This window comes from Amaranthus tricolor, chromosome 1, assembly GCF_026212465.1.
Source record: "Amaranthus tricolor cultivar Red isolate AtriRed21 chromosome 1, ASM2621246v1, whole genome shotgun sequence".
Classification (NCBI taxonomy): domain Eukaryota; kingdom Viridiplantae; phylum Streptophyta; class Magnoliopsida; order Caryophyllales; family Amaranthaceae; genus Amaranthus; species Amaranthus tricolor.
Genome location: NC_080047.1, coordinates 37,748,233 through 37,767,565, shown reverse-complemented (window position 1 = coordinate 37,767,565; position 19,333 = coordinate 37,748,233). Strand labels below are relative to the sequence as shown.

Genomic DNA, 19,333 nt, shown 5'->3' with positions numbered 1-19,333 from the left:
ATGGGCGGATGCATCATATATTCAGTGATATTAATTGATGTCGTTAGAATTTGGATGAGTTGGTATTGAATCGAGTATTTCACATTTCAGACCAAATTTCAATTTCTACTTTTAATAACACAACACATTTCTTTTTCTGTATTATATATGTATTTTATTGATGATGTGTTGTGGCAAATAGCGTGGAAAATAGGTTTTTTTTCATGTCAAGTAGATTTGAATTTCTCTTTTTCTTTATATTATTATTATTATTATTATTATTATTATTATTATTATTATTATTATTAAAAGAACAAAAGAATGAATTGCGTGAAAACACTACCCTTATTTTTGGGTTCAACCCGATACAAATTTAAAACTAATTGCATGAAAACATTTTTTTTATTATTCCTTCAATTTCTGAAAGTTTGTATATAAGAACAAAAAGCGTGAAACTTTAAAAGATGGAATATATAAGTTGTAGTAGGCATTTTTATTAATTAAGTACATGTTTAATAAATATTAATTTCCTTAGGAAAAAACAAAATCATCCATAAAGATAAAATGTTTGAGTTGATGTGGTGCGTATATTTAATAGTTAAGAAATCTATAATCAATAACAATTACTAAAACAAAGCATTATTGACATCATCACCTTTTAAAATTGTTTAAAAGTCACCATCTCAATAAATATTTTCCCTCCAACCATTCAATGATGATGTCATTATTATTATGACTAATATTTATATCTTTAACTTTATTACTTTCTAATTATAACTATAATATTATCTATATTGGTAAATTTTATATTTTTATGTCACATAATTTAATGTATTAGAAAACCATAGTATATTATTTTTGTTCAATTATTTATAAAATCATTTAAAATTTATTTATTAAATGAATATTATTTCGTTCATTGGATATTTTAAGATGGTTAAAATATAATATACTTTTATTAGGATTTTCATTGTTATTTATACAATTGGTTACTTAAATGCAATGCTTAATTATAATATGATTTAGGTTCTTACTATATTTATGTAAATCACTTATTTTTTTATGACAAATTTTTTTTTCGTTTAAACTTCTATAAAATAATTTTACATATCTTTATGTTAAATTTGATTTTGAAATGTGTTATTAATAGTTGTAATACTTTATATAAATTAATGTAATATTTATTTTTTGTTAGCATAATTATATTAAATATATAATTAAATTTTTTGTTTTTTGTTGTGATGCAAACCATACAATGTATGTAATATATACAACTATTTATTGTGAAATGAAATATAACTATAATGTCAAATTTATTTCTTAATTTTTTAATTTCCTAGTTTATACAAACATGTCTGAAAATTTACTAAAATCGTGCATTGCATGGGCACCATCTAGTATTTAAATACAATAATTTGCATTGGATAAGACAAATTCAACTATTCTCTTTGTTCCCCATAAAAAATATTCACGAAAATAAAAAAAAAATATTTTAAATTTGTAATATAAATAAACATAGATTAAATATTAGAAATAATTCAACCTTACACTCAATCTCGTTGTGTTATTCTTTCTCCCTTTTGAAACAAAAACCCATTAAGATTGTTAATAACCAAATTGTTCCCAACAATTAAAAAATTAGAAGGAAAAATATTTCTCTTCCACTCCTTTTCATTTCGTCAGAAGAACTTCCTTGTCATTTCTTCCCCGTCATGTTCATCCCACTTTCTTATTCCTTTCGTTTCCCTCCTAAATTGTAGCAAACAAAATTTTTAAGTAACGATCCATGGCAAACAATCATTTTCACACTCAATTAACACATATTCGATTTTTATAGGAACACTTGCATATACTGCAGCACATACAATATATACAACTTTTTAAACCTGGTTTCGGATATTTTATCCATCTTCCAAATGGGTATATAGTCATATAATTAATTCATTTCTTCTATTGATTACTTTAAAATTATAAGAGATCAGCTTAATGGACTAAATGTACATGGGTCAACTAAATAGAGATAGTCCCACTATGACTTCATTAGACAATCTCATTTCAATATTTGTGAATTAGTAATGTGATGGTAGATAAAATCAGTTTGTTGCTAAAAAACTCGTTATTATTCACTTGTGCTATGTTGAGAATGATGATTTCAATATGAATTCGACTCAAATTTAATATTTGACGAATAAAAAAAAATTCAAATTTGTATTTGAGTCAAATCCACCATTGTTCTAAAAGTAGTTAAAGATGAGGATTTGAGAATGACTTTCAAAACCTTGTCATCCTGAAATTCTTCCATTGATGATTTCATAATTGAAATCTACAATTTAAAATGAAATTCTTGTTCCCAAACGTAGCACTAATGAAATTGAAAGCTCTACTTTTCATTACTTTTGATTTTGTCCCAACATCTGATGTATTGTGAACATCCTTAATACAGCCTCTAAAGTCTAAACCTCATGAGTCTAGTTCAGGAATATCATTTGTATTGCTGTGGCAAGCGGTATCCCGGCTACACGATTTTATCAGCAAACATCTTTCCAGTCTTGGGCATAAGATGCCAGTGTAATGTCAAGTTGAACTCCTTGCCTCGCAGATTCATCCCCTAGATTATATATAAACAATTACAAAGGTTTTCAATCAATTAGTTGCTCAAAAGTCCAAATCTTTCGAAAGCAGCTTGGAAGTAAAAGGATCAAAATAGAGATATGGCTAATACTGCAAAAATTACTGCAGCTACAAAGCCGTAGAAAGGGGCAGCTTACCTGATCAGTAAATCGGTACTTGTATGAGATACTAACTGAAAACTTCGCCTTCTCTTTTGATTGAATTATAGAATCCCAGAGCGAAAGCTGCTCAGAAGAAATTATAGAGTTATGTCAAACGAAAAGGTAAAAACTTGTGAGTGCGATCATACAGGTCTTCTGGGAAAGGTCTGTGCAGATTGTATGGACAAGGGTCTTACTATATTAGTAATGTTCAAGTAATCTTATAAAAAATGAAACCCTTTTCAACATAGCATACCAACTGAAAAGGCTACTATGTAATGTTGTATGGTTGCCATTAGCACTTTTAATTTACAACATATGTGAAGTACCGCAATTATTTTGCACCCACATTGTTTCTAATTAGCTCAGAGGTGCATGGTGGATATCTTTTTATATACTTATAGAAAAGAACAGCAGCTAAAGATATGCATGTCGCATATAAGAAGCCACAGCTTGATAGTCGAGTCTATCATTTTGTTAACTTCCGATTAGATGTCTGCATGTCATTATAGTTCACAGAATTATTCAATTCCGATCAATGGAAAAATGCTAACAACTCGGAGCAACTCCGGTATGCACACTTAAGATTAAAAGTACGGCATATAAATTACATATGGCTAAAAGTTACCTTTTTTATCCAGGTTTCTCAACGACTACATCAATCATGTGACATATAACCCTCTTTAAAACGGGATATGTGGAGTACGTTGGTTTATGAATCCCCCACCCACAAGGAACTGCTTCAACACCATCTCCCTACACGACACTGATAGAAGTACAGTGCAAAAACAAGGCAGCATAATAGTATCACGACAGTATTGTAAAGGATTGTGAAATCATTAAGAAATTATTTTTCTCAATTTCTGAAAAAAAAATACAACTCAAAAAAAAAAATCATGTTGATGTTTATATCTTTCATCATCTACAAATAGATACTAATATCGCTATACTTTCTCCATTTTAACAAACTGCATATTTTACACTTATCTCTCATGATCTTCTAATTATTCCCTAATAATATATTTTTCAATAATAATTATGGATAGCAATAATCCTAATTATGAAAATTGGCAAAATCCAACTTACCCAACAAATTCAAGCTCCCAAGAAAACCCAAGTTTTAGAAATTATCACCAAATCCAACCTCCCAACAAAAATCTCAATAATAATCAAAATCCAAGTTCTACTAACTGCCCCCAAATGGATCATTTTTTTAGTACTCCTCAATTTCAAGCCATGGTCCAAACATATCTTGCCCAAAATCCAAATTACCAAAATTATCAACAAATTTTTCCACAAACTCAATACCCTCCCACATTGGTGCCAAGCTGTCCAAATTCACAACATATGGATCACTCTCCAACCACATCAGGGGATGGTAGTAGCAATAGATCACAAGTCAAGGAGGTTATTCCTACTCAAGAAATTATTGCTAATGATGATGAAGTTCAAGGAGATTCATCAAGATAGAAAAAGGAAAGGTAACGAAAGAAAGATGGACGAATGCTGAAGATTTAGCTCTATTATCAAGTGTCTTAAATTGGGGAGGTGATGTAATAAACAGCATCGATCAAAAAAGCCTATCTTGTATAAGAAGATCAAGCAAACATATGATGTAGAGGCCTACGAAATCTTTGAAACTTTGTTGGACTAACATCAATACGGACATCACTTTATAGATTTTGTTGTATGGTGAGGTAGAAAGTTTGTGAGAAAGTGGTACGTATATCACCGACATTGATGATAAGGCCAATTAGTTGTTCTTTGATGTATGTCGTAAGAATTTCAATTTTCATCATTATGTTGAGCACTTGAGCCCCTTGAGAGAAAATTCAACTCGGTGGAATATGAGAAAATATACTCCCAATTTGAGTGCTGGTAGTTCAAAGGGGTTAAGTGAGGCTCACGTCTTGATGGCGTGAAGAAAGTGAAGCACAAAGAAATCTCAAGGGAGCTGCATTGCAATTAGATAAGTTTAAGAGCACATTAACCAATATGAAAGAGGATTGAAAAATCCAGATGGTAATGACATCAATGTTCAAACTATTGTTTGATGACATTTATCAAGGCAAAGCTCCAAAGGTGACATTTAACTTAAGCATACAATAAGTGAAATGTTTGCTAAAATCGTTACGATGTTAAGAACGATACAAACAACAATAAACAAAACAATGTTTGATAATGTAAACTAAGAAAAAGGTGACACAAAGATTTAAGGAGGCTCACCCAATGATGACTACGTCCTCCGTGGTGTGTAGTTTCTGTTTATATTATATCAAAGAAGTATAAACAACACTTACAAATGAAGTATTACAATTGTGTAAGAGATAAAAACAAAAGGCTATGTGTTTGGCTTAGGGGTTGTGTTTGATGTATATTTGAGTGAGTATGAGAGCTCTATATATAGTACTAGGTACATGAATGTCAATAGCTCACTTGAATACAGAGTTAATATAGAGTAATGAATAATATGAAATAACTCCAAGAACTTGAAAGGTCGAAAAACAGCATTCCATGCGCATCAGAGAAACCGCTCGACTAGAACAGAGAGCTCGCTCGGTCGAGCGAGTAGCAGATACCTTCTGGATGCATTCTGTCTGACCGCTCGACCAACAAATAAGGCTCGCTCGGTCAAGTGGGTAGGTCGAGCAACCATTCTGTTTCCTCTGCCAGAATTCTGATCGAGCAATCATAAACCAAGTCCTTTGTACTTCTTCATTAATCTTCATTAACACCAATAATTCACATGAATACTCTTCCACATAATCACACCCTTTTGGATTCCACAACTCAAGAGTTACACACATGAATACACACTTCAATTGTGCACTCAAGTCACACATGATACCATTTATAACAATAAGGGTTACTTCCTCATAGATGGAATATATCCAAAGTGAGTTGTGTTTGACTCCCACTTAGCGAACCAGAATCATTCTTCAAAAGAAGTCAAGAATCGGTCACTAAAGATGTTGAACGAGCCTTTGTTTCTACAAGCATGTTTTGCAATTATACAAAGACTATCTCTTGTTTGGAAAGAGAAGCTAATGCGGAAGATAATGTAGGCATGTATTATTCTCCATAATATGATCTTCAAGGATGAACGCGATATTATGAGAATGATGTGTCATGTGAGAGCCTTCGAGGAGGATAACCTTTAATATGTTGATGCTAAAACATCTTCAAACATTATCACTTACAAAGTGAGAGTTGGTATATTTAATAATCTAGGTTTGCAGCAATACATGGAATAAAGACAATAAGTTTAGGGTTAAAATGTCCATAATGCACTATAGAGAGACCTAGTACAACATATTTGGCAAAAGTGTGGTGGTAGGTTGATGATTAATTTATAGTTAATTGAATAATATGTATTTAGGTTAATTATTTTGCGTGGTGTATAATTTCTTTTCAATTAAAGATAATGTACGGATATATTTATGACTAATGAAGAAATTGTAATGCATTATTAAATTAAATGTTTTGATAATAACTTTTGTAGCAATTAAGGCTAATATCGACTAATTACTTAAGTTCCAACAATTACGATTCATTAGGTTAATAAAATAAAAGTAATTGGTCCATGGATATAAAAAAAGGTTTGACAAAATAATTTGAGATAAGAGAGAGAGAAAATGTGATGGGTATGAAAATAGAAAATCCAACAATAACGGTTATTTGCAAATAAATAAAAAAAAGACAAAATACATAATAAAAATAAACAAAAAAAGAAAAATATAAAATAAAATCTCAAAAATCCTCATATAAATTGGGAACACATAAGGGTGATTTACTACTCTCTCAAATATCTGCTTTATAACTATACGTCCTCTATAGAAAAGTATGAGTAAGAAAGTTAAATAGTATACGAGAAGGTAAAAATTGGAAATTGTAAAATAAACATAGGGAGGTAGATTGGAAAAGTTAGTGACAAATGATGTGGCAATAGAAGGAAAGGAGAGATAAAATGAACCAAGTATATGGGAAGGTAAATTGATGTCCATGCTCTTAATGACATTGAAGTAATAATATGTTGTTACTGGTAGTTTAGTGGAATTTTTTATGAATACAAAAAAAAAAAAAAAGGAAACAACCTACTGATTATTAAAGAATCTAGAAGGATATTCTTATGCAGGATAGCAGTGTAAAATCACCTGATTCAGTGCATTTTTATCTGTTTCATACTCCGCAGCAACAAATGCAAACACCTACAAAAAAAAGTTATAATAGAGCTTAGTCAAACGTTTCACCACGGCAGTCCAGAAAAGCATACTTGTTGTAATACATTATTGAACTAATAAACATAAACAACTATGCAAAATCCTTGATACCAAAAATGGGAGATTGTTTGCATAACTCCCATACACGCAGCTAGGCACAAATCATATGGCATACAACAAAGAAGAGTTGTTTATTCACTTGAAACATTGGAATTAGTTGTCTTCTTTTGCCTTCTCTATTCTCTGTCTCTGATGATAAATATAGAAGTACATCATAAGGGCAAATGATTTCATATCAGATGAATAATAGGAGTGGAGCAAGGTATGTGCAAGATGCGCAACCGATCTCTTAAATTAAGGGGCCTCAAATATGACTTTACATTTCTTGATTAGTTTTAACTATTTATTTTTAGGTCTCAAAACTTCAAGAAAAATGCAAAATAAATAGGGTGTCAAAAAGTATTGAGTCTTTTCACTACACCCTTGTAAATAACAATGTTGTACTTGAACATCCATTCAAGTCCACTTCCCTATGGAACTAGTGCATACATAAACATTATTCCCTTCTTACTTGTTACAGATTTAACAAAAGCATATAAGGCTAAGCCTGGTCTACGTTATAGGCGATGGTACTTAGTTCACAAGCTAGCACATGACGTGTGGCAAACAAATATACATCCAATAACAATAAAACTAACCTCTATGCAATAAGTATCAGTTTTCTATAGGTAGGTATTCAAACTACTGAAATATACAACAGCTCATGGCTGGAAAATATCATAACAATTTCTTCTAAAGCATGATACAATGAACCTGTTTTGTATTCCATGTAAACAGTGACTGGAGACCTGCAGAAATATTCAACACCATCGCAAGCTGCACCACGGTAAGTATATTCAAAGGAGAGTTGTCACTAAAGTAAAGGTAAAACACCATAATTCTAGCAACAAAAAAAGCCTACAAATAAAACATTAAAGGAAAACAATGAGAGCATTACAGAGCAGAATTAATTACACACAAATAAGTGTATTCTCATCAAAAATCCATAGTTCACAGAAATAATTTTATTTGGACATTGATCTTATAAGATATTTAAAATGTCCATCCTTTCCTCAATTAAATGAAATTACACTAAGAAGAATGGGAAACTGAAGGTGGTAGACCATAAACATTGTGCATAGTCATAGACACAACAATAATCTTGTAATTATTTCCAGGAATAATAACAAGACAAAACCAACGCTACTACTAAAAAAAGTACGAACTTAAGGATAAACAACATTTGTTTCACAAGAGCCCTTAAGTTTCATAAATAAAAAAGTACCTAGTTTCATATGATTCAACTTTTCCATTCCATGACTCATTGTGAAAAGATATCAGTTGGACTACAAATGTGTTCAACATGTATCCTTAAATCATGTGCACTTAGTCAAACTATTAAAGTAACCAAACTAGACTTAAAATCCAGCTCAAAAGCATACATAGGTAGTTCATATCTATATAAAAGAACATGTTGTCAACTAAAAAAGAAAAATAAAAATTTGGAGGTACCATTCATCTAATTTTCCTTTTTAAAAATGATATGAACCCATGATTGCTCAAATTCAATCCAAAATCCTGCAATAGCTTTACAGTTTTTCCCTAAAATACTTGCATAACGTAATTGCACAGATAGTGCACAATACTATAGCAGTATCTACAGGACAACAGTTTGAAATATGAAAATGAAAACCCTAACATGCATTTCAAACATCCGGGTGAAGTAATTAAAGATATGAAGACAAAAAGAACAAGTAATTGTCATCCCACATCGAAGAATTAAAGAGTTAACTAATATATATACTTGATGAGCTACTCCTCCTAATACCAATTGGTTTTAGGATGGAACCTCATTGGGTTTATGTGCAGCCAACTCTCCTCTTATGCGGGTCTTGTTGTCTACAAGTCTGTTAACAAATTTATCATGGTATCAAAGCCAAAAACAAACACTTATTCAAACAAGGAATAGTGGGAACGAGACATTGCTGCAAACTATAGGGAAGATAGAAGTTCAAAATTTTCAGACACGTCTTCAGCTCCCATGTAGATGCGACCATGATAAGCTTGCTTCCGTTAAAAGGGTGAACGGAAATTTGTAAACATGAAAATGAATTTTCGGAAAATAAACGATGGATGTTCCGAAGATTGGGTCGAATAGATGAATTTGCATTGAATCAATAAACCCTAATCGTCTTTTTCTGTTGAAAGGTAAAAGCATTTGTTAATCCTAATTCGATCATTCAATAAACCCTAGCTAATCTTCAATGGAAGATTTATCCATTTCAAGTTTCCAATATCAAAATCGTCAAACACCATGATCAAGCTTAGGCCTAGAATAATAACAAAAAACAATGATCAGGGGATAAAAGAAATTGGGCAAATCTTCCATTAAAAGTCCTTCGATCAATTTCAGAACATCTGCAAACCATAATGACCGCAACACCTTATGCAGTTTACAATCCATTTGCAAGAATTGGCGGCAATCAAACTCCATCTTTGCAATCTATCCTCGACATATTACCTAATCAAATCGAGTAATGTATTCATCAAGCGTATATCTAATCCATCCTAAACAACATCATTCATCCTCAGCCACCGATGATCTTCCTTTCCTAGTCAATATCGTACATCTCTCCAACGGCAAAATTCATCGATGCAGGGTATTTGTGATCAAGTTTTATAATCTTTTTGTTAGGATATCTGAGATTCCTTGTTGAATTTTGAGTAATTGTATAGTCTTCTGTAGTAATGTTTTTCCTAATTATATTTGGAATGGTGGAAATGGTTGGTCTAATGTTTATCGAAAAGAAGTTTTGTTTACAAGCTTGGACAACATTACAATAACATTCAACTTATTTCAACATATCCGGATTTCATGTTAAGCTTTGGACAATATCATCATGGATTTATGAGGATTATCATGCAGCAACGAGAACCATTTCGTTAAAGAATTAAGCTTTGAACAATTCCATTGCTGCATGATAATACTTATAAATCCATGATGTTATTGTCCAAAGCTTAACAGATAATCCAGAGACAACGAAATAAGTTGGATGTCATTGTAATCTTGTCCAAGCTTGTAAACAAAAACTTATTTTTTGTGAATATTAGATCAATCATTTTCACCATTCATTATAATCAAGAAAAACATTACTAGAGAAGACTATACGACTACTCAAATTGCAACAAGGAATCTCAAAAGCCTTAACAAAGAAATTATAAAACTTGCTCACGAATAACCCGCATGTAAACTTGCATCGATGAATTTTGCCACTGGAAAGATGGACGATACTAACTAGAAAAGGAACATCATCAATGATTGGGGATGAATGATGTTGTTTAGGATGGATTAGATATACGCCTAATGAATACATTACTCGATCTGATTAGGTAATATGGCGAGGAAAGATTGCCGACATAGAGTCTAATATGGCGAGGAAAGATTGCAGATTTGGAGTCTGATTGCTGTCAATTCTTGCAGATGGATTGTAAACTATATAGGGTGTTGTAGTTATTATGGTTTTGTAGATGTCTGAGATTGATCGAAGGGCTTTTAATGGAAGATTTGCCCAGTCTCTTTTATCCCTGATCATCGTTTTTTGTTATTATTCTAGGCCTAGGATTAATCATGGTGTTTAAAGATTTTTGATTTTGGAAACTTGGAATGTATACATCATCCATGGAAGATTAACTAAAGTTTATTAAAAGATCAAATTGGGATTAACGGATACTTCTACCTTTCAACATTAGAAGAAGATTAGGGTTTATTGATTCAATGCAAATTTATCTATCCGCCAATCTCAAAACACCCATCCTTATTTTCCGAAAATTCATTTCAATGTTAACAGGTATCCCTCCACCCTTTTACGGATGCTTATCGCAACTCATAAACTTCTAGAACCTTCTTCGTCGCAATAGCGTAAAGTTTTCCATTAAAAGATGATCCTACTAAACGCTTCATCGAATTCTTAAACAAACTAACATTATCAGCCAACACTCGGAGTAATCCAAATGCTTAGATAGTAATTACATCTCAATTCCCATCAAATAATGACGAATCGAGAAAGAAAAGAACCCTAATCGAAAAATTACATCGTCATTGCCATTGGAAAATTTGTGGAGCCTTTGGATATTGATCACCTACAATTGAAAAGAAAAAAGAGTTAGATTAGAGAAAAAGAGTGAAAATAGAGAAGAAAAAAGGAAAAAATAAAAATAAAAAATAAAAAAAAAACCTGAATTTTGGCGGAAGGAGAAGGAGAATTGAAATTACCAGAGAAAGAAGCAGCAGCGCAGATAATAGCAAGAATGGTGACTGCTAGAGTAAGCAGAGCATTGGCTCTGTATCCGAAGGAATGCATCCTATTTTTGCGATGATTTCAGGGGGAGAAGCCGAGAGCGATTGTCCGGACAATATATTGTTGTCCTAGTGAATTTGGAAGATGGCCGGAAGCAACAATATTCATTTCGGTCATAACATAAGATTGATTTCAAACGAGTTATTTTGGATGGATTTAAAATTTCATGGGCTCAAATAATGTCTCCCTATCATGCGGTAGGTTGGTTGTGTAATCCACATATCTCAATGTCTCAAGGTTAGACTATCTCATATAAAAATTTGTGAAATTTCTAATATATCAAGGATTTTCTTTTTATTTGGCTTAAAGAGTTTCGGTGTAAAAAATCTATTTTTGCATTTTACTGGTGGATTGTTCTTAAATACTCAGTTTGAGATTTTTTTTTTTTAAAGATCTTCGTATAAGAATTCACTTTTGTCTATAGGATTATTCATTTCCTAAACAACATTGAACCCTAAAAGTTTAAAAAGAGAAAATCGACATAAGAAGGTTAGATTTAAATTTCAAGATTGATTTTATGAAAATATTATATAATGCAAATTTCACTCCAAGATAGATATTTTTTAGGAAATATTGTCAAAACAACCTACAAAAATGAACTTTTTGTCAAAACTATTTTTAACAAAGTTTTTTTGATCAAAAACTAAATAATGAATCTATTTTCTTTGACAAACACTACTTATATCGATTTTTTGATTAAAAATAAAAAAGAAAGGGTGAGTGAGTTAGGTAGGCTGAATCAAAAGATGCGATTATTTTTGTTTTATCTGATGTAAATCATAAGCTAGCGACTTATACATGTTCATACAAATGAAAAGTCATATATATCATACTCTCTCCAATTCAATTTAGTTGTCCTATTTGGTTTGGGCACAAAATTTAAGAAAATGAGGTGACCACCTAAAATAATAGACTCATGTGTAATATTGGGTGTTTTAAATATTAAAAATTGGAGAGGACCACCTAAAATAATAGACCCATGTGCAATATTGGGTATTTTTAATATTAAGAAAATGAGAAGACCACCTATAAATGTAGGTTTAAAATACAAATGAGACAATTAAGGTGAATTGTCTAAATAAGTAAACGAGACAACTAAAAAGAATTGAAGGAAATATTATTGTTAGGCAATATTTGACAAAGAAAATATATTTTTAGGTAGTTTATGACACAAAATTATTCTAGGTAGTTTCCAGCAAAAACTCAATTTTTATAGGTTATTTGTTTGAAAAAAAAAAACATTCTATAAACTTTTTTGCAAAAGTCGATTTTTATTGACAATTTTAAGCAAATTTTCCTATTTTTACGATCATTTGAGGATCGAGTCTAGTCAAACTAAATTTGTTATTAGTAACTCATCGTTTTAAGAAAAAGAACTTATAATTTTTCTATAAGACATAGATATACAAAGATGATTAACATAATCTAAATAATAATACTTTATGGCTAATTAAATAAGAATTTAAAATATTAGAAAGGGAACAAGCTAATTTACATATTCGGTGCACATATAGTTATGTGGCTAGCTAACTGTCTAAATAATTGTAGTTTAAGTAGTTATAACTTTTAGATCTTTAAATGTCTAATTAGCTGCGCAAATTAAATTATTTGATAAAATAGTGGCTATAGTAGCCGTTGAAATATGTTTTATTGAGAAAAATGTAATGAAATTCATAAACCACTACTTAAATTTAAAAACGTTTTAAGTTGTAAAATACTACTTAAACAACTACTTTACGAAATAATGACATTTTAACATTTAACCTTATTATAACACGAACAGTTACTTAAGATGCGATGCTAAACATAATAAGAAATCAAAAGTTAAAATAAGAAGTTATTTTATTTTTACTTAATTAAAAATTATTTTTCAATAATTATTAGCCCTTTAAACTTTAAAAAAAATCAACCCAGAAACCCTATTAATATCAATATTCACACGCCCTTAATTACTTCCATCATGCACAAAACACAATTTTCCAATTGAAATTTTAGAATTCAGATTAAATGAAGGGCTCTATCAATTATAGTCACATTTTTTTGTGTTGTCATCTTTTATAAACTTATTTTTCAAAATTGTCTAATTCAACATCAAACCAATATGACAGATGAATTTTATCTCCATAATGACTTGATAACCATAGATTTCAAACTCTTAGTCGAATTTTCAGTTTAATAATAATAATAATAATTTATATTTAGTTTTAATTTTATTATATTTGCGTCTGACTTTTTTATATTTTTCTCAAAAAAATTTACGAAAATAAATTTTTAAATTCAACTAAAAATTTATTTTTGTAATTCCATCTAAAAAAAAGATCGTAAAAAGATGAAGATACTAAAATAACAGTCGGTTTCATGAGAGACCGTCTCTTTGATAAACATCTTTCAGGTCCCGTCTATAAAACTTAATACATACTCTCTCTCTTCATTTTCTTTTATGGACCGATCCAGTTAGAAATAGTCTTTTAAAAAGACCGTCTATCATGAAAATTTGTGTAAAAAAATGGGTAAATGAATTAAGTGAAGTGAAGCATTTGAAAATCTGTCATTTGGTATATTGGAATAGGTATTTGCTGTCGTTATTAGTTGTTGACAATTTAAGAACCCTACTGTCCTACATTAAACATTCCACTCCCAAGTCTCCAACAAAGATTTACAATTTTGTTTCTTTTCCTTTCATTTGCTGGGGTTAAAGCTCAGATCTTTGTTAATAAACTTGAAAAGTAAAGGAGCAAACTGGGGGAGCAATGGTTGCAGAGCCTTGGGTACTCAAAATGGGAAATGAGGTAAGTAGCAATCTCAAGAACTCCCTTACTTTGCATGGATCAAATAGTAAAAAGAAAGAAAGACCCAATAAAATCGTGAAACAAACTATTGGTATCTTGTCATTTGAGGTAGCAAATGTAATGTCTAAATTGACCCATCTTCATAATTCAGTTTCTGATTTAGAGATATCTAAGCTAAAATATGAGATAATTAAATCAGAGGGTGTAAAGAAATTAGTGTCATGTGATGAATCTTATCTCTTAGAGCTTGCTTATGCTGAGAAATTAGATGATTTGAATAGGGTTTCTGAGGTAGTTTCTAGGTTAGGGAAGAAGTGTACTGAGCCGGCTTTGCTAGGGTTTGAGCATGTTTATGGGGATATTATATCTGGGAAAATTGAAGTAAAAGAATTGGGTTTTGTGGTTAAGGATATGGAGGGTATGATTAGGAAGATGGAGAGGCATGTGGGTTTTACTGCTAATTTGTATGGTGAATTGGAGGTGCTTGATGAATTGGAGAAGGTGAACAATAAGTGTCAATTGAATCAAAATGGAGAGAGTTATAGGGCAATTCAGCAGAAATTGTCTTGGAAGAGGCAAAATGTGAGGCATTTAAAGGAAATTTCACTGTGGAATCAGACCTATGATAAGGTTGTTGAGCTTTTGGCAAGGTCTGTTTGTACCCTTTATGCTAAAATATGTGTTGCCTTTGGCAATGGAAATTGTGGTAAGACAGAAAGTGTAAAGAGTATTGGGAAGGTTGAGAGTAAGCATACTCTTAGGGTTATGTCTTTATCTAGTGAAAGGTGCGAAAAGAAGCTTCCAACTCAACTAAGTTTGCAAAGAGGTGAAATTGACTTATTTGATCTGCGTCGAGATTTAGTTTATCCTTGTGCTCCTAGCCCTGGAAGGATCTTCATGGGGTGTCTTAGTTTAAGTAGCTCAGCTTCAAGAGTTGATGATAACGAAGATGATTATAGCTTTAGTGATCAGGATAGACCTGCCTCTAGGTGTTCTATCATGAATGGCATGAAGAAGGAGCATACGATTGATGCCAAAGTTGGATTTTACTATGGACAGGATCAAGGGAAGTTTTGCTATTCGATGAGCGCCTCACGTTTTGGCCCCAAAAGTACGGTGGGCACCCACGCTACTCCGTCCACTATTGGGGGCTCTGCTCTTGCTTTGCATTATGCTAATGTTATAATAGTTATCGAAAAGCTTCTTTGCTACCCACATTTGGTGGGTGATGAGGCCCGGGATGATTTGTATCATATGTTGCCTTCTAGTTTGAGAAAGTCATTGAGGATAAATCTCAAGTCATACTTCAAGAACTTGGCTATTTTCGATGGTGCATTGGCTCATGATTGGAAGGAATCCCTTGCCCGGATCTTGAAATGGTTAGCTCCGTTAGCTCATAATACGATCAGATGGCAAAGTGAGCGGAATTTCGAGCAACAACAAATTGTTAAAAGAACAAACGTTCTTTTACTGCAGACCCTTTATTTTGCTGACAGGGAAAAGACCGAATCAGCAGTTTGTGATCTCTTGATTGGCCTAAACTATATATGTCGTTATGAACACCAGCAAAATGCTCTGTTGGATTGTGCTAGTAGTTTTGACTTTGGTGATTGGAGGGATTGGCAACTGCAATGCCAGACTTCTTGCCTCATCTAATAGGGCTGGAATACGCACGATACAAACAAAGGTCGAATTTTTCTAATCGTAATTAAATACTACAAAGATGCAGATTGCTTTGTTTTTGATGTGAATACGGGCCCTTGTTTTCTCGGAGCTCCATATTTGTATACTTGAATGATTAATGCATTTTGTTGTAAGGCATGTAGGGTTTTGGCTCTCAAGTACTAGTACATTGATTTCTCTCACTAGAGGAAGTATTTTTTTTTTAACATTGTGTATGTATTTCTGTACATAGTAATGAGAATGTCTCACATTTATCCTACACTTATATTTCTTCTTTTATGTCCAATGATCTACATATCTAGAAGAAAGTTTTGCAGGATTTCCCTTCTTAGTGTTCAATTTTGCTATTTACAATTCATGAAAACTGATAGTTGTGGGTCAAATAGTTGCTTATAATTTTTGAGCTATCTCATGCAGATTTAAGCAGAAGATTTTGTTTAAGGTAACATCCTTGTAGTCTACGGCCCTATTTTATTCACCTGTTTAATGGAAGTGGCTTTCTTTTATTTAAGGTGGATCTTTACTTGCCATATCTTATTTTTGATGATAAAAAATGTAGTCTTTTCCCATATAAACTTATACAAATTATGAAATAAGACGGTCTTATGGTGGGATATCTCTATTGGACTGATCTATGTACCTTTAGTGTGTTGAAGAGGACAATTACAGAAATGAACTAATTATATAGGTTCGTATCATGGTGAGGCTGTAAATTTTATAATTTGAAGATAGTGATCCAAGTACATCTTGAGCTCTTATAGTTGAGATGTAACTTGTAAGAGGACACTTAGCGGCATCTCAAAATCTCGATGAATGAAGAGCAATCTCTTGTCGTGACGATTTAGTATGGAGCTCAAGCTCCTTAAGAGCGACTTTGAGGCGATTCTTTTTGTGAGGAAGCTATAACTACTTCAAACTAGAGGTATGGCCTTCGCTTATGGAACTTTTTGCAAAAAAGGAAATTTTTATGGTTAGTTAGCATGTTGATGTCTTCTTTTTTGCATTGTTGTGGTTAACCAACCACACTAATGAGTAGTGAAGATGGTAAAACCTGTTCCTAATGCATTCACCATGGCTTTTTGTATATTGTCTCATTAGATCTTTTTTTAATTTTGATTTTCTACATCTAATAGTGCAGGTTGTGTAAGAATATACTACTGACTTGAAAGCATGTTGCCATTCTAAATTCCTTGATGTAATGTAAAGCTATGGCCAAAATAGTATTAAAAATTTTGTTTTTGTCTGGAGACTATTTTAGATAAAGTATGATGGGCTGTTGTCCTGTTTCCTGGGAATGTGATGATGTTAGAGACAAGAAAATGCTTATATTGGTTCATTACTTTACTTTTTGATTGAAGTTCCCTTTTAAACCTTAGCTTAATCAATAAATAAGCGGAAAATAGTTGAGGTTCGCGCCTTTTCAGTTTGCGCTTTTAGTGTTATGTGATCCAAGTATCGGTATGTCTTTCTTGATGATGTTGAAAGGTGAAAACACAAATGTTTCTGTGTGTCACATGCCCCCCTCACACGAGAGGCCACTAGAAGTGTGGTTGCAGACATTCTCTGTACTTGACGTCAAATGTTCCACTTAAAATAAGGGGTAAATGAGATTTAAACCTATAATATTTTTGTCACGTTGGTTTTTGATACCATGTCAAAGAACCAACATAATCAAAAGTTTCAATTGATGGTTCAGGCCTTAGAATATGTTATATACTTTGTATTACATATACGTCTTCTTGTTCTTTCTTGTTGATTCTTATGATTTGTGCTCATCATTGTGCTTGCTCTTTATAGTGTTGTATCAGTATTGCAAGTAATCCGGAGTGTACCAACAATCGTTAAAACTCGACTAACTTGTTTACAGGTTATGGAAGACGAGAAGCATCGGAAAACGATAGCTCCTATGCTTTTTCGAGCACGATGTTGGTTTTGTTGTCGAGCAGGTTGGGATTCCTGTGCAGCCCGCCTGCGTAACTGGAAGTCTTATCTTAATTGTTATCCTTTTCTGCTTGTCCAACTAATTGTGGCTAGTTGAACAGATGGTTGAGTGTGCATTTATGGAAACACCATTTATGAAAATCTAAGTCCCACACATTGTCAATTATGCATGTTGTGTATTTTGTCATAAAGAAAGAAAAATACTTCTATTATTCAAGAATTTCATTTCTTTTTAAGATAAATGTTGGTTATTTTGCACCATTTCTCCTAACTTTTGAAGTATATGTGGACTAACAGCAGGCCATTTCTTCTTGATGTTGACTTTTCTTAACTCAATGTTAATAGCCGGATGTAAACAACAACGGACAATTCTTTATCCATATTTCTTTTTGTTTTAAGCTAAATTAATAAAATAATTTAGAAAAAATTATTCAGAATAATTTAATATTTTACTGATTTACTTATAATAATCTCAATTTTGGATTAGCCATGAATAGTCTCAACTATAAGGGTTGTTTTCTTAAGAATACACCAAGATAACCTCTTACCTGTATAACAAGTCAATTTGCATAAAAAAAAGTAAAATAGTAAATACAAAATTAAATTATAAAAAAATTTAAAAAAATTTAAAAATTCAAAAAAGAAATCAAGTTAGTTATTTTATTGATTTTAACTTTTAATATTTAATATTTAATATTTAATATTTTTGATTTCTTATTTTATTCTACTTTTTTTGCAGCAATAAAAACCAGCCACCATTTAGGCAACAATATTCTTGGATAAGTGACCCTAAAATTGGAATTATTGTAGAAAAATCAATAAAAGGTTGGATTTTTCTAGGAAAATCAATAAAATCACATTATACGGTAGTTTTTCGCAAAAAAAAAATTAATAAAATAGATAATTTTTTTGCAAAAAGTAGTATAAAATAGGTAGTTTTTTTTATAATTTTCCCTATTATTAATTTTTGTATTGAAACGAATGAAACAAGATCGCACTTGATTATGTTATAACTTAGATCATGAATATAATACAAGTTAATAGTATTTGATGAAAAGTGCCAAAATTAAATGAGACTAATGGCTTGAATAGGAGGGAGTAAAATTTTATAACTAATTGAAATTTTCAAAAGGAAAAATTACAAAAAAACTACTTAATCTATAATACATTTTGCAAAAAACAACCTAATCTAATTTTTTTTACAAAAAACTACCTTATATGATATTTTTGTTTTCAAAAGACTATCACTTGAGGGAAACCATCAGCTCACCGTCAAGTGGGACTTTGACTTTGCATGTGATGTGACTTCATTAAATGTACCCTTCCCTACATTGTTTTTTTTTTTTTTCACTTTCCTTCCAATTTTCTAATTTTTTCGCCTATTCCCTGCATATATACAATGTCAGGTAGTTTCTTGGTAACAATTGAAAATTGTACAGAGTACTCCAAATCCTTACACACCTCGTCCATACCAGTACAATATGCTACTCCACCCGAGAGGAAAATTTATATTTTTCAAGTTTAAATCTGGGTTGTTCTTAGATAAAAATGAT

General features: G+C 31.6%; 2 protein-coding genes across 7 annotated transcripts; one reads left to right on the top strand and one right to left on the bottom strand.

Annotated features, from left to right (window-relative positions):
- Positions 1–1,976: 1,976 nt before the first annotated feature.
- LOC130816666 (signal peptidase complex subunit 3B-like) lies at positions 1,977–11,569 on the bottom strand. 6 transcript variants are annotated; one of them, XM_057682864.1, is made up of 6 exons: positions 11,245–11,569; positions 11,102–11,149; positions 7,784–7,846; positions 6,905–6,958; positions 2,748–2,834; positions 1,977–2,587 (listed from the first exon to the last, which is right to left on the bottom strand). In XM_057682864.1, the coding sequence occupies exons 1-6, from the start codon at positions 11,368–11,370 to the stop codon at positions 2,495–2,497; spliced, it is 471 nt and encodes a 156-aa protein (XP_057538847.1). In that variant the 5' UTR covers positions 11,371–11,569; the 3' UTR covers positions 1,977–2,494. The 6 variants fall into 6 exon arrangements, 2 of the variants coding, with proteins under 2 accessions (XP_057538847.1, XP_057538848.1); XM_057682865.1 differs by lacking the exon at positions 1,977–2,587 and adding an exon at positions 3,379–3,506 and having other exon boundaries at positions 2,747–2,834; XR_009043245.1 differs by lacking the exons at positions 1,977–2,587; positions 2,748–2,834 and adding an exon at positions 3,574–5,930 and having other exon boundaries at positions 7,082–11,149; positions 11,283–11,420.
- Positions 11,570–13,956: 2,387 nt separating this feature from the next.
- Positions 13,957–16,193, top strand: LOC130816650 (uncharacterized). The gene has a single exon (XM_057682863.1). The coding sequence runs from the start codon at positions 14,118–14,120 to the stop codon at positions 15,810–15,812; it is 1,695 nt and encodes a 564-aa protein (XP_057538846.1). The 5' UTR covers positions 13,957–14,117; the 3' UTR covers positions 15,813–16,193.
- The last annotated feature ends 3,140 nt before the right edge of the window (positions 16,194–19,333 follow it).

Excerpts from the sequence above, each read along its gene's own strand:
- LOC130816666 (XM_057682864.1), bottom strand. The coding sequence starts at position 11,370 with ATGCATTCCTTCGGATACAGAGCCAATGCTCTGCTTACTCTAGCAGTC. Across the intron at positions 11,150-11,244 it reads CTCCTTCCGCCAAAATTCAG|GTGATCAATATCCAAAGGCT; the intron begins GTTTTTTTTTTA and ends TTTCAATTGTAG. Across the intron at positions 2,588-2,747 it reads AGTACCGATTTACTGATCAG|GGGATGAATCTGCGAGGCAA; the intron begins GTAAGCTGCCCC and ends TATATAATCTAG.
- LOC130816650 (XM_057682863.1), top strand. The coding sequence starts at position 14,118 with ATGGTTGCAGAGCCTTGGGTACTCAAAATGGGAAATGAGGTAAGTAGC.